The 11,950-nt window shown below is 51.2% G+C and overlaps 4 protein-coding genes across 4 annotated transcripts; all 4 read left to right on the plus strand.

The window, feature by feature from the left end:
* Window positions 1–2,163: 2,163 nt before the first annotated feature.
* Window positions 2,164–3,040, plus strand: CkaCkLH20_06380 (acetyltransferase; the record flags this gene model as incomplete). The annotated part of the gene is made up of 2 exons (XM_038889097.1): window positions 2,164–2,563; window positions 2,628–3,040. 2 exons carry the CDS (start codon window positions 2,164–2,166, stop codon window positions 3,038–3,040), a joined length of 813 nt encoding a protein of 270 aa, XP_038745395.1.
* Window positions 3,041–4,125: 1,085 nt separating this feature from the next.
* CkaCkLH20_06381 (uncharacterized protein) lies at window positions 4,126–5,588 on the plus strand (the record flags this gene model as incomplete). Its single annotated transcript, XM_038889098.1, has 3 exons — window positions 4,126–4,962; window positions 5,016–5,318; window positions 5,394–5,588. The coding sequence occupies 3 exons, from the start codon at window positions 4,126–4,128 to the stop codon at window positions 5,586–5,588; spliced, it is 1,335 nt and encodes a 444-aa protein (XP_038745396.1).
* Window positions 5,589–7,626: 2,038 nt separating this feature from the next.
* On the plus strand, window positions 7,627–8,775 carry CkaCkLH20_06382 (uncharacterized protein; the record flags this gene model as incomplete). Its single annotated transcript, XM_038889099.1, has 1 exon — window positions 7,627–8,775. One exon carries the CDS (start codon window positions 7,627–7,629, stop codon window positions 8,773–8,775), a length of 1,149 nt encoding a protein of 382 aa, XP_038745397.1.
* A 445-nt stretch (window positions 8,776–9,220) lies between these two features.
* On the plus strand, window positions 9,221–11,937 carry CkaCkLH20_06383 (phb depolymerase family esterase; the record flags this gene model as incomplete). The annotated part of the gene is made up of 2 exons (XM_038889100.1): window positions 9,221–9,888; window positions 11,004–11,937. 2 exons carry the CDS (start codon window positions 9,221–9,223, stop codon window positions 11,935–11,937), a joined length of 1,602 nt encoding a protein of 533 aa, XP_038745398.1.
* Between the last annotated feature and the right edge of the window lie 13 nt (window positions 11,938–11,950).

An 11,950-nucleotide genomic window follows, 5' to 3' on the forward strand; every position in this document is an offset into this window, starting at 1 on the left:
CCCCCCCCCCCCCCGGCGCCCCCCCCCCCCCCCCCCCCCCCCCCCCCCCCCCCCCCCCCCCCCCCCCCCCCTGGTTGATGACGATGACAGAGTTTTCGAGAGGGGTTGTGAAGACACCATTTAAATGATGTTCAGCCTCCTAGGTAAGTAAGCACTAGTGTTGGCACTCAGCAAGGGTTGGAGCCACAAATGGTTGGTTGGATTGCTTCGGGTATTGGAGAACGCCTGGTGATGACTTAAATGGACTTGCCAGTTACTGTGGCGTCAGTCAGCATCAGTTGTAAGGAGGATAAAGCCAAGAAAAAGCCAAACAGACCAACATTCCTGTCGTGCCAAATTGCTAATCAAATTTGCAGTTGCCATTCTTGAAAAGACAATAAATATACTGTACGACTCTCTCGTCCCAGTTGCCGCCCTGGATGGTTCCTTCCGCTTTGTCAGTCGTGCGAAAATACGTGTTAATGCTTGACTGGACCAGCCTGATCAAGTCGATCTCAGCTTTTCGAGAGAACACATTCAAATTATTCCAAGTCGAATACTTGCGTATTCCTGGTCGAATACTTGCGCAGTAGTAACGGATAAAAAGCGCAACACTAGAGCTAATAGCAACAAGGATATGTATAGAAGTAGCAAGAAACAGTTGTAAGGAAAACATAACCGTGGAGGACTGTACAGCATGATAGTGTTCAGTTCCTTCCTAAACTCCAGTTAGTCACAGGCTACTACCCACACAGATTTCCTGGTTGATGAGACCGGCTATTGTAATTACGTTTTGCGTTGAATTTATGCACTTTCAGAGCAATCAATGCTTATCCCGTAATTATGTTTCTCGACTTGTTCCGTTGACAAATTCGCCATCGTACTTGCACTGTTTGAGTAACTCACTGTCAAACGATGATATTGGCAGGGACACGACCTGGCGTAATGAATCATGTGAAGGACAACTTCACAGGCTGACAGAATCAGATCATCTTATGCCAGGTTGTGTGCCAAACAGCCCGGTTCCGACACCAGGCGAACGCATTGCCCCATTTGAAAAATAATCGGCCTATTTCTCCAAAGAGAAGGCGCCAAGCAAGCCCCGGATGCAATGAACTTTTTGAACCTCTTCGCTTAGACAAATACTACCCAAGCGATCCAGACCCCAGTCCCTGGGATGCCACTAGACCTAAAGTTGCCGATACTCCGGGAGGGGTGCCACCCATGAACGCCCGGAATCCGATGGCCGGATTGAACGAACGGATCAGATAAGACAGGCAGGGCGGATCAGATAAGTTGACTTGGCACCAGCTGAAAACTAGCGTCGTGCCTATCTAGACAGCAGACCGTTTGGTGGCGTCCCCGCTACCAAAAGACTTGCACTGGGGGATGTCTAGCTCGCTTGTAAGTCGATGGTGTAGAGTAACAGAGACACCCTGTGTTCGTTTTCTCGGTTGTTAGATCCGGTGCAGCAAGACCCTAGGTACTGGTAAGTCTGTTGGTTGCGGAGCCTTCAGGCCATGGCGGAGATAGCAACAGTAAGACGCAGATTTGGAGGGAGGCCGCAGACTTACCAGGCAAAAGTTTCCACAATGTGACCGGGGCACAAACGTTCCAGTCAGTTGGGAAGGCAACATCGACTCATAATGCTCACAAGGAGGGCATGATACTGCGGCCAATCCATCGGTCTCACAGGGCAGGACGTGGTGAAGCGGGGTGGAACACGAGGTTGTGGATTAAAAAGCTTCGCTTGCTAGAAATGCGGATCTGATAACTTTAAACGAGCCTAAATCAGGGTCGGAACGGCGCCGACGAACCGAATTTTGGCGGAAATGTTCACCACTTGAAGCCTGCAACATGAACCAACATTTCGTGCTGAAGTCTTGTATGCCACGAATACGTATTAGCCCCGGCCGTGTTTCCGTCTAGACCAGCAGGAGACCCCGAAAAGGAGGTTCGACGGGCTTGGACGCTTCGATCAGTCCGTCCGGATTGCAATGGTGGGACTGTCAAATATTATTCAGCTTTAGGAAGTAGCGAAACACGTCAGTATATATGGAATAACATTCTCATTCGTACTCTCTGTCTCTCTTGATTCAGTGATCATTTTCATAACATCTTTCCAGTCAAGCTCCCATCTCGTCTTCATCCATCTATTCACAGCTTGCTCGAGCATCCGTCACTATGGGGTACGCTATCTTGCCTGCGTTGATCACCGACATCGAGAAGATCTACGATGTCTACTTCAACGCTTTTGGGAAGGACACTATGGGCCAAATCATGCTCGACATTCTCTTTCCTGGGGGAACGGACTCTGAAGCTTTCCGCAAAGCGCACACTGCCGGGACTTTGGCCTGGTGGCAGCACTGCAACTACCAGTACACGTACAAGTGCATCGACACCGAGACGGGGGAGATTGTCGGCATGGCTCTCGGCGACATCTATCTGAAAGAGCGCAGCGATGAGGAACGCAAGAATCACGGCGCTACATGGCTCGAAGGCAAGCAGAGGGAGCGAGCCGAGGCTATTCTGAACCCCTTGCACGACGTCCGAGAGAGCCTGTTCGGTGGCCGTCGCTACATCTGTAAGTCGCATCAACCTAACCGCAGATCTTTCTTGGCAGCGAACGCTGACTTCCGCCTTCCCAGACAGCCACGTTATCGCCGTCGACCCCAAGCATCAGGGCAGGAAGGCCGGTGCGCTGTGGTGCAAGTGGGGAATGGAGCTCAGTGACAGCCTGGGAATCCCCTTGTACTTCGAGTCATCCCCTTCAACTTACAAGCTGTACGAGAAGATGGGTTACGAGACGCTGGATGAGAAGGTCGTTCACAAGCCCGAGATCACTGGAGCGTCTGAGGACCACGAGGTGCCCCTCATGGTGAAGATGCCTGCCTGCGCTGGTGGCATGACTTTCAAGGAGTGGCGTGCGGCCGGATATCCCTCTTTCAGCGAGGTGAAAAGAGTGCCAGCCACACCAGTTCAGGATGCCGTGACGGAAGACAAAAAGACTGGCAGCGGGCCCGTGGCCATTGAGGTCCAGGTCCAGGAGGTGCGGGTTTAGGATCCACGTGTTAGTGATGGCGTTTTGGTTTTTTTAGTATTGATTCGGACCTCGGATGATTCCCCTAGCAATTTTACCATCAGGTTGCAAAAGTTCCTCTTCCAACCATCTATCTCCTTGTTCAGGCTCCCAGTACGAAGTACTGAGTACCTCAAGATACTGAGTAGAAGAGCCACAAGAGGGGCGCCAAAGTGGAGGGAGCGTCGCTAAGATCCATGACTCGTTTGCAGGACAGCCCAGTTGAGCCCACCACAGGACGATTAAGGTAGGCTGAAGGGCCCAGAACAAGGAAGGGGCTTGTGCTCTGCCAAGTCTCTCGGTTGGCGGAACTCTCGGTAACCGTTGGTTCCAACTGTCGCCCCATCGCTGACTGCATTTGCTTGGCCCTTTTGGCAAGTTGAAAGAGATGGCGGTGCCCTATGCCTCTTAGGGAAGTTGTGTAATCAGAGGACAGAAAAGCTGAAGACACGGTGCGTAATTAAATTTGAAAATCTGCTAGCCCTTAACCCGTGTCTCGGCGCGAAGTTCCCATTGTAGTTCAGCTGCTCACTTGGAATTCGCTTTTGACTTCGTTGGCCCAGGTCGTCCTAATTCTCCCTCAAGGGTATGTGGAAAAGTCCCCCGAGAAATTGGACGAAATTTTCCACCTCTTCGGGTTGGATGGATCAACAAGGTAACTTTCACCTCCATATAGATGAGTCAGAAGTTAAGGAGAATTGGGTCTTGTTGCTGTTTTCCCGCCTACGGTCAATCCGGGCTCAACGCCGGAAAGTATAGCGGACAACAGGGGTCTTTTCGGCCGAAGCGACATCGGTCTTTTCAGCGCCGAATTTGACATCGGAGCGCACCAAACTAGCGTCTGTTCTCTTAGATCTAATCAGATGCATGTCGCTGATGTCCATCTGATAAGCTACAGTCATGTCCTTCTCTCTTCCCTTTTCTCATGTTCACTTTGCCTGCCGCGAACTCCCTTACTCATCTGGTCTTCTGTCCACGGAAGCTCTTTACAGTTAGACCTGTATCTTCCATTTTATTTCCTTGTGTATGAATGACATCGGCGACCGTCGGTCCGACCAACACTCATCATGCTCAAAAAGGTGAAGAAGGTGATCCTCTTTGTGAGGCTCATTGGCTACTCGATGCGAATCTTTGCAGATATGTTTGCGCGGGCCTATACAACAAGGAAGATTACAGCCAATGCTTCATCTCAGATCGAAGGCACCGAGACGATCAACATCGTAATCATCGGCGCATCGTTCGCCGGGTATCATGCAGCGCAATTGATCGCAACAGCGCTCCCGGCAGATGGCCCCTACCGCTTGATTATCATCGAGCCAAACAGCCATTGGCAGTTCACATGGACTTTGCCCCGTTTCTGCGTCGTTGAGGGACATGAGGCCAAGACCTTCATTCCTTACGGCCACTACCTTCCCGCCGACTCGGGCCCCATCGTACGGTGGATCCATGATCGCGTCTCGACTATCAGTGAGAAGACGGTGACTATTCAAGGAACCGGCGAGGAAATTCCCTACTCTCACATGGTCATTGCGACCGGATCAGGAGTCGGCATGTCTTTGCCTTCAAGAGTTGGTTCGACGAAGAAGTTCGAGGGGGTTCAGCTTCTGCAACAGTTTCAGCAGCAAATCAAGTCCGCCAAGAACCTCGTGGTGGTCGGTGGCGGCGCTGCTGGCGTTGAACTCGCTACTGATGCCAAAGACCAATACCCTGAGAAGAATGTGACGCTGGTTCATTCCAGAGATGTCGTCATGAACCGGTTCGGTCCTGAGCTTCAGGCTGGAGCCCTGAGAGGCCTCGAGGATCTCGGGGTCGAAGTGATCTTGAGCGAACGGACCACCACTGACGCTCCGGTTGATGGATTCGTCACTCTTCGTTCAGGCCGCAAGGTTAAGTGCGACTTCCTTGTAAGTTTCCCTACCTCAAGTTCAATTCCCAGCGGCCGCCTCATATGTAATAGGTCAATGCAATCGGCCAGCAGCCTTGCTCCCAACTGGTGAGCGAGCTAGCACCCGAGGCCATTGCCAAGTCAGGGCGCATCAAGGTCAAACCGACAATGCAGATTGACGTCGATTCTCTTCCTAATATCTATGTCTGCGGTGATGTTGCCGAAGCTGGGGTTGTGAATCCCAACGCCCGTGCTGCCATGAAGCAAGCCATGTTCGCTGCGGATAATCTTGTGCTCTCTCTACAAGGCAGGAAGCCATCATATATATATCAACCGCTCTGGGCTGATGGGGTCATCAAGTTAACTCTTGGCCTTGTAAGTCTTGAAGCCCCATTACCACAACCAAGGACCACCTTTCAAGAGAGGATAGGAGAAACTAACGTTCCTTAGCACAAGTCTATCACGGCTTTTGGGAGTGGAGATACGGAATTCCTTATCAACGGGAAAGAGAAGGAAGTTACCCTCATGATCAAAAGGACTTGGCAACACATGGGCGTCACCCCATATGAGGACGTGGAAGATACACCTAACGTTCAGGAAGAAGCGATAGATAAGGTCCGGGAGCTTACGAATGATGTGGTCTGAGTAGCGAATAAAAGGATTCGTTTATGCAAGCAGAGCGCTTTCCGTAGTAACATCAAAATCAATAGATAGCGGAAGGAGCTTGGCTTGAGTTTATAGACGAACAATTGCCTGCAATGAACTTAGAAGCTGTGTATGCCTTCCTTCAGCTGTCTCTTGGAAGTTGAAGCAATTGTGAGATGGCAGGCACGAGCTTAGTCGTGGTTACCAAGCCGGCGCATCCATATATCTCATAAATCGACCAGTTCCGACCCACCTGTCAACGTCTGTCGTTCCGACGTTGTACGGATAGCGTCTCCCACATTCCCGATGTGGCAGCTTTGGCTAGACCCTTGTCATGACCAGCGTTGTAGTGACCCATCTCGACAGATTTCGGAGGCGCCATAACACAAAGTGGGGTGATTGAGCTTGAACAAAGCTTGATTGAACGTCATGAAAACTTCCTTTAGATTTTGAAACCTTGAAATCTGTGCCGTCGCTTGTGATGTGACTTCGAAAGGTATCCCTCTTCAGCTGACCATAAACTCTGATTATGTTGAGTGCTGACTTACATCGCATTATATGTGGAAAGTTATTCCTTAAGGTGTTGCATGACATGACCGTCTCTTAGTTGTGTGTGACAGCACACCTTTTCTTCAGCCAAGTATCAACAAGGGTCGAATCACTCTGCTACTTCCGTATGTTGCTTTGGCTCTGATGTGCCCTGTGGTCAGCCACACTTGACACATACCCGGCGGGATCCTTTTGGGCGCGCGTAGTGGCGGGCGGACTGACAATATCTAGCAGGGTGAAGCTCAACGACTTCAACAGCCGTTTCGTCTGCTTGTCCGCAAGGGTATCAAAACTCTGCACACATTAGCTACACAGCCGCCACCAAACTCATCTCGTCATTCGGATAAGTACTCATTCATTATTTGATACAGGACTACGCGGCAACACTCAGGACTGATCGTATGGGAGTTGAAGTATGACATATCCTTAATTCTGGGCTATTATGTGACATTCTGGTGTTTGGACGAGTCAATATCTAGACCTGTGTGGATGAAGACACTGAATGAGACTCACTCCATAAAGATTCGTCTACAAAGCGTACTGTCGGGCTGAAAGAAGGCCTTTTCCAGAAGCTAGTTGACCTGGTCAGTAAGAGGAACTGAATCGAGTCTTGATGGACTTTAAAGATGGGTGTTGTTAGAGCTTGTTTGATTCTTCAACTGCTTGATCCACATCAAAGAGCTCTTTCTTTGGTGTTCACCTCAATTTGTATGTACAAAAAGATTAGATGAAAATTTGGGAAAGACTTTGGTTGGCACATGACTTTGATAAGAATTTATATTTATGAAGTGACCCTTTAAATGGAAGTCAACCTATGTCTCCAGCCACTTACATAAAGAACTTGCATTTGGAGCTCCGTCTCGGGTTTCGGAAACTTTGCATCAGCAAGGTTGGACTTTGACATGCTTTGGTCCAAGCCTTAGTTTCGTTATCATAATTCGGAATGAGCTTATGCCTTTTAGAGTCAGGAAAATTGATGGAAAGTCTTTGAACGAACAAAACGTTGATTAAAAGTGGGCCGAGAATGAACTCAATCAGGCAGCAACCGGATGTGTACTTGCAAGGGCGTCAGACCACGGAAGATTCTAGTCGGTTCCCTGTGCTGTGTGGTAGGCAGTATTTAGAGCACTGCGAGTTGTCCTACACGCTTGATATGCTTCAATCCAAGAGTATTTGATTCTGCGTCTGCATCCTCGCCATTTGTATTATTCTGCTTCATCTTCTGACATTCTTCATGTTGGTTCGTGTATTCATGTTTCCTAGTTTCGTCCTATGACATTTACCCCAGCTATTTGTTTTACACGAACAGTCCCATTCATCTTAGTTCATTTCTAATGAGAAAACCACTGGGCAGCTCAGAACCTTGACGACAATGTCAGCAAACTGCTAGCTCTGACTTTCGGTGCAAACGCATACGGCAGTGGAGGCTTGACGCCATAAATACAACATTAGCGAACGACAGCATCTCACCACGGAGACTCCACGAAACATGGGGAAGATAGCAACATCACCGCCAACCGGGGCACACAAACAGAGAAGACAGCAGAAGAGTTACCTCACCAGGAACATCTTCGACATCTTGGGTCTAGAGAATGACGACAGCCAGATATGCAAGTTCCAAATGCTACCGCTGGACATTCACTGCACCATAGCTTCCTACCTGGACTATGCGGATGCATTCAACGTTTCTTTGGCGAACAAATACTTCCGCGAGAACTTGAATCCCACGATCGTCCTTCCCAGATGGCGTTGGGTGCCTTTCTTTGCCAGTGCGGATCTGAATCGCCACTGGTATAACTACAAAAGAGAGCGAAAAGAAACGAAACGATGGGCTTGCTTTGGATGTTGCCGATTCCTCCCCAAAGAATCGTTCGGGGACAGGATGCGGAAGAACAAATGGGGCAAGAGAGGGCAGCAGCAGAGTCGGCTGGGCCACAGACGATGCTGGGACTGCGCAATCGCGGAGAGGCTCTACGAACATCTGCAGCCCGTGCTCAAAGATGGAGAGAAGTTCTATCTGTGCCATACGTGTGGTCGAATGCAGCCCGAGTGGCAGAAGTGCGAGGAGTCGGCTTGCTACGAAGAAACCGCCGCCGCCCCGTCATCGCACCTCGCGGAACTCCCTTCGGAAATGCTCGAGAATATCGTTTCCGGTATCGGACTGCTCGACGCGATACACCTTCGGCAGGTCAACCGACATCTGCGGGACACGGTCCGGACGAGATGGGTCCCTCTTCACGAGCGCTTCGGGTTCGTGAAGCAGTGGGAGCCCGAGATACAATGGGCCTTCGGCCTGCCTCACCCCAGAATCCGAGACATACCGAAGTTTCCCTGCTACTCGTGCTTCGAGGTGAAGCCCTTCAAGAAGTTCCCGATTCGGCAGCATCGGTACCTCGCCACTTACCCAGATACCTTCTGGAAGCGGCGATGTGGCGCTTGCGTGAACGTCTTATACAACAGTTCGACGAAGGGATGGTGCGAGGAGGGCCTAGAAAATTTTAAGAGCCAAACTTTATGCGATGACTGCGGCTATCTGAGGCGCAAAGAAGAGACGTGCCACAACTGCTTGAGAAACTGCGCTGGGATTTCCGACCATGCCGTATTTAACTCAGGCGCTGATACTGAGACGGCTGAATAAGGACTGTTGTTTTAAGGGACGAGAAGAATACTCATGCAGGATACAAATGGCGGTTAAAAAGGCAGGAAAGCTTGTCGGTTTTTGAGGCTTCGCGAAGTTTGAAAGTTTGGGCTTCTACATTTGAAGTCAGTTGAACGTGAAGGGTCTTAATTAACTTCAATCAATTGCTAAAGCCCCAAGAGAAACCTCGACCCTCACGGTGCGGGTGAACTTTCCAACATATAGGCTGTCATTTAAGTTCTTCTCTCCCGAAAATTCGTATGCGGTGTCTCTCAATGTCAATGACGAATACGACCTGCACCGCCAACACCGATCCATCAATGGACACACACGTCTCATTTTAAATTCTCCAGATCTCCGTCAGAGAAAACGGAAGACTTGCCTCATCTCACACATTCATTGAAACCAATCGTTTTCACCCAGCCAAAAAACCTTGTCCGTCTCAATGAACCACCTCCCCGTTGAGCTCACCTCGCTGATAATGGAGCACGTTGACGACCTCTCCACCCTCGACACACTTGTCCGTGCAAACGACGTAGCCAAAAGCTTCTACTCGCAGTCGCCCAAAAAGTATTTCTACTCCGTCTTGGCCAACAAGATAGGGGAACGACACATGGGTGTCATCTTCGCCCACGAACGACTACAACTACAGCGCGGAGGCTTTGACGGAGAGAAAGAGTCAGACGACGGGTACCACGCGCGGTTGTGGGACTGCATCGACCGCCACGTTAACCAAAGCACAATGGAGTCGAAGGTTTCCTGGCGGCGCGAGTATCTTCAGTCCAGCGTAGACGACGCCCGCGAAACCAAGGGGAGGGTCGAGTTGTGCGAGAGCATTATTTCAGGTGTACAGGCTCAGTTGGAGAGTTTGTCCAGGCCGCGACTCTCCGCGGAAGCCAGACAAGACATGCTCGTTGTGCTCCTCGAAATTCTTCTGCTTACGAGGGTTCTTGATTCCTCCCTGGGGTCTGCCAAACAGTTCACGTGCGGTTCTTTCGGGCCGTACTCGGGACTTTTCCACAGGAAAGAGGTTGAGGATATCGGCGAGGCGTACGGCTGGGGTTACGGCGGTGCTTTAGACCTCCTTTTCCGCAAGTTTGGCATATCGTCTCTGTATGTTTATTTTGATCTCCCACTTGACACATTTTGTGTTTGTTACGAAACCAGCAAGATGTTGTGGGTGATCAGATGAACTGAGGCTGTTCTGGATGGGAAACACGCAGTGTTAGGGCCCTATGTAGCTACGCTGGTTGGCACACAGAGTGGAGGAAATTCGACAATGGCTGGGTAAGAATGCAGGAGATATAACCATACTTCCGACACATGTAGTGACAGCACTGCGGCGGCTCATGAGCCGAGCTGGGTCCCGGGTTTTGGTCTCCACTTCACGGCGCCGGATGCCGGGTGGGGCCGGTGGACTACCTCCGCGTCGTAGGTAGTGGTGGTACTGTTTGGTCGCCAGAGCGTCCTTGTATGGGCCAAAGAGCGTCTATGTCGAGCTGCCTGAGTATGTTACATATCCGTCTTATTACCTCGTCTTCTTCCATGCCTCTAACTAGTGATATGTACTTTTCACCCCCTGGTGAGAAGCAACCGCACTTCGTTTCACACGCTTTAATGGTTCTTTTTTCTTTCGCCCAATGCGAAAGACCTTTGGGTTGACAGCGATGACATCTGTATTAGCAAGAATTTCAATAATACCTCTCAAAACAAGCCTCTTATAACAAGTGTGTATCAACAGTACGAAGCCCTTGTACCTCGGTTCCCCGACTTGCGGGGTCGCGACCGAAAAAGAGACCTTCCCAAAAACCACATTTCCCCAAATTGTCCAAGCAGAGCATACCTCCTTCCTTTTTCTACCGGTACTGCCAATGAAAAATCTCGTGCAATTTATCCTTCGCAAGGCCAAGCACTAGCTTCAACTACCGACTGCCGTTGCCGATATTCAGGGGGGACGGGTTCATCCCGCCGGCAAATCGCAACGTTGACCTTAAGCGGCGCAAAGACTTTGGCGATGTTATCTAATACGCGCTCTCGCTTGTTGAAAGCCATGTTAGACGAAGTTGAGGCGCACTGAGACCTTCCTTTGGTGTCATTCGACTTGAGCCGAGGCCTGTGACTTTTTGGCTATTTCGGCCGTGATCCTCCATCGGGCAACTTGGCAAAGGCCATGATGAGCCTCGACGGGTATAAAACCCCGCTAAGATACTCAGTTTCTATCATCCAAGCTCCAAAACCATCCTCATCCAAGCCATATCTCAAGTAGTGTCAGCTACGAGCTCCACCTCCACCATGCTCTACACAATCATCGTCGCCGCCCTCATGGGCCAAGCCAACGCAGCCCTCCAGCGCGTCACAGACTTCGGCTCCAACCCGACCGGCCTGACGATGGAGATCTCAGTTCCGGCGAACCTATCCCCCTCTCCAGCCATCGTCCTCGCCCTACACGGCTGCGGCGGCTCAGGCCAAGCCTACTCCCGCCAGGCCCAGTACATTCCCCTCTCCGACCAGAAGGGCACCTTCGTCGTCATCTACCCGTCCTCGACCAAGGACTTCAACTGCTGGGACGTCGCCTCGACGCGCAGCCTCACCCGCGAGGGCGGCGGCGACTCCACGGGCCTCGCCAACATGATCCGCTACACCGTCGACCGGTACGGCGCCGACCCGGCGCGCGTGTTCGTCACGGGGAGCTCTTCGGGGTGCATGATGACCAACGTACTCTCCGCGACGTACCCCGATCTCTTCGCAGCTGCCTCGTGCTACTCCGGGGTCGCGGCGGGATGTCTTGCCGGATCACCCGGATCGAGCCCCATCAGCGCCGACCCGAAGTGCGCCAATGGACAAGTCATCAAGACGGGCGCTGAATGGGCTGCGCAAGTGCGCGCCATGTATCCTGGGTACAACGGTAGCTACCCGCGAATGCAGACTTTCCACGGCACGGCGGATACCTTGGTGACGTATCCCAATCTGGGTGAGCAGCTGAAGGAATGGTCGACGATTCACGGCGTCAGCTTCACGAAGAACAACACCAACACACCTCTAAGCGGATATACGCAGATTGTCTATGGCGATGGCACCAAGCTGGTGGGAATCTCTGCACAGGGAGTCGGGCATACCGTGCCGGTCCTTCCAGACCAGGATCTCAAGTGGTTCGGGCTGTAAATATGAATTCCAG

Source organism: Colletotrichum karsti (genome assembly GCF_011947395.1).
Source record: "Colletotrichum karsti strain CkLH20 chromosome Unknown Scaffold19, whole genome shotgun sequence".
Taxonomy (NCBI): domain Eukaryota; kingdom Fungi; phylum Ascomycota; class Sordariomycetes; order Glomerellales; family Glomerellaceae; genus Colletotrichum; species Colletotrichum karsti.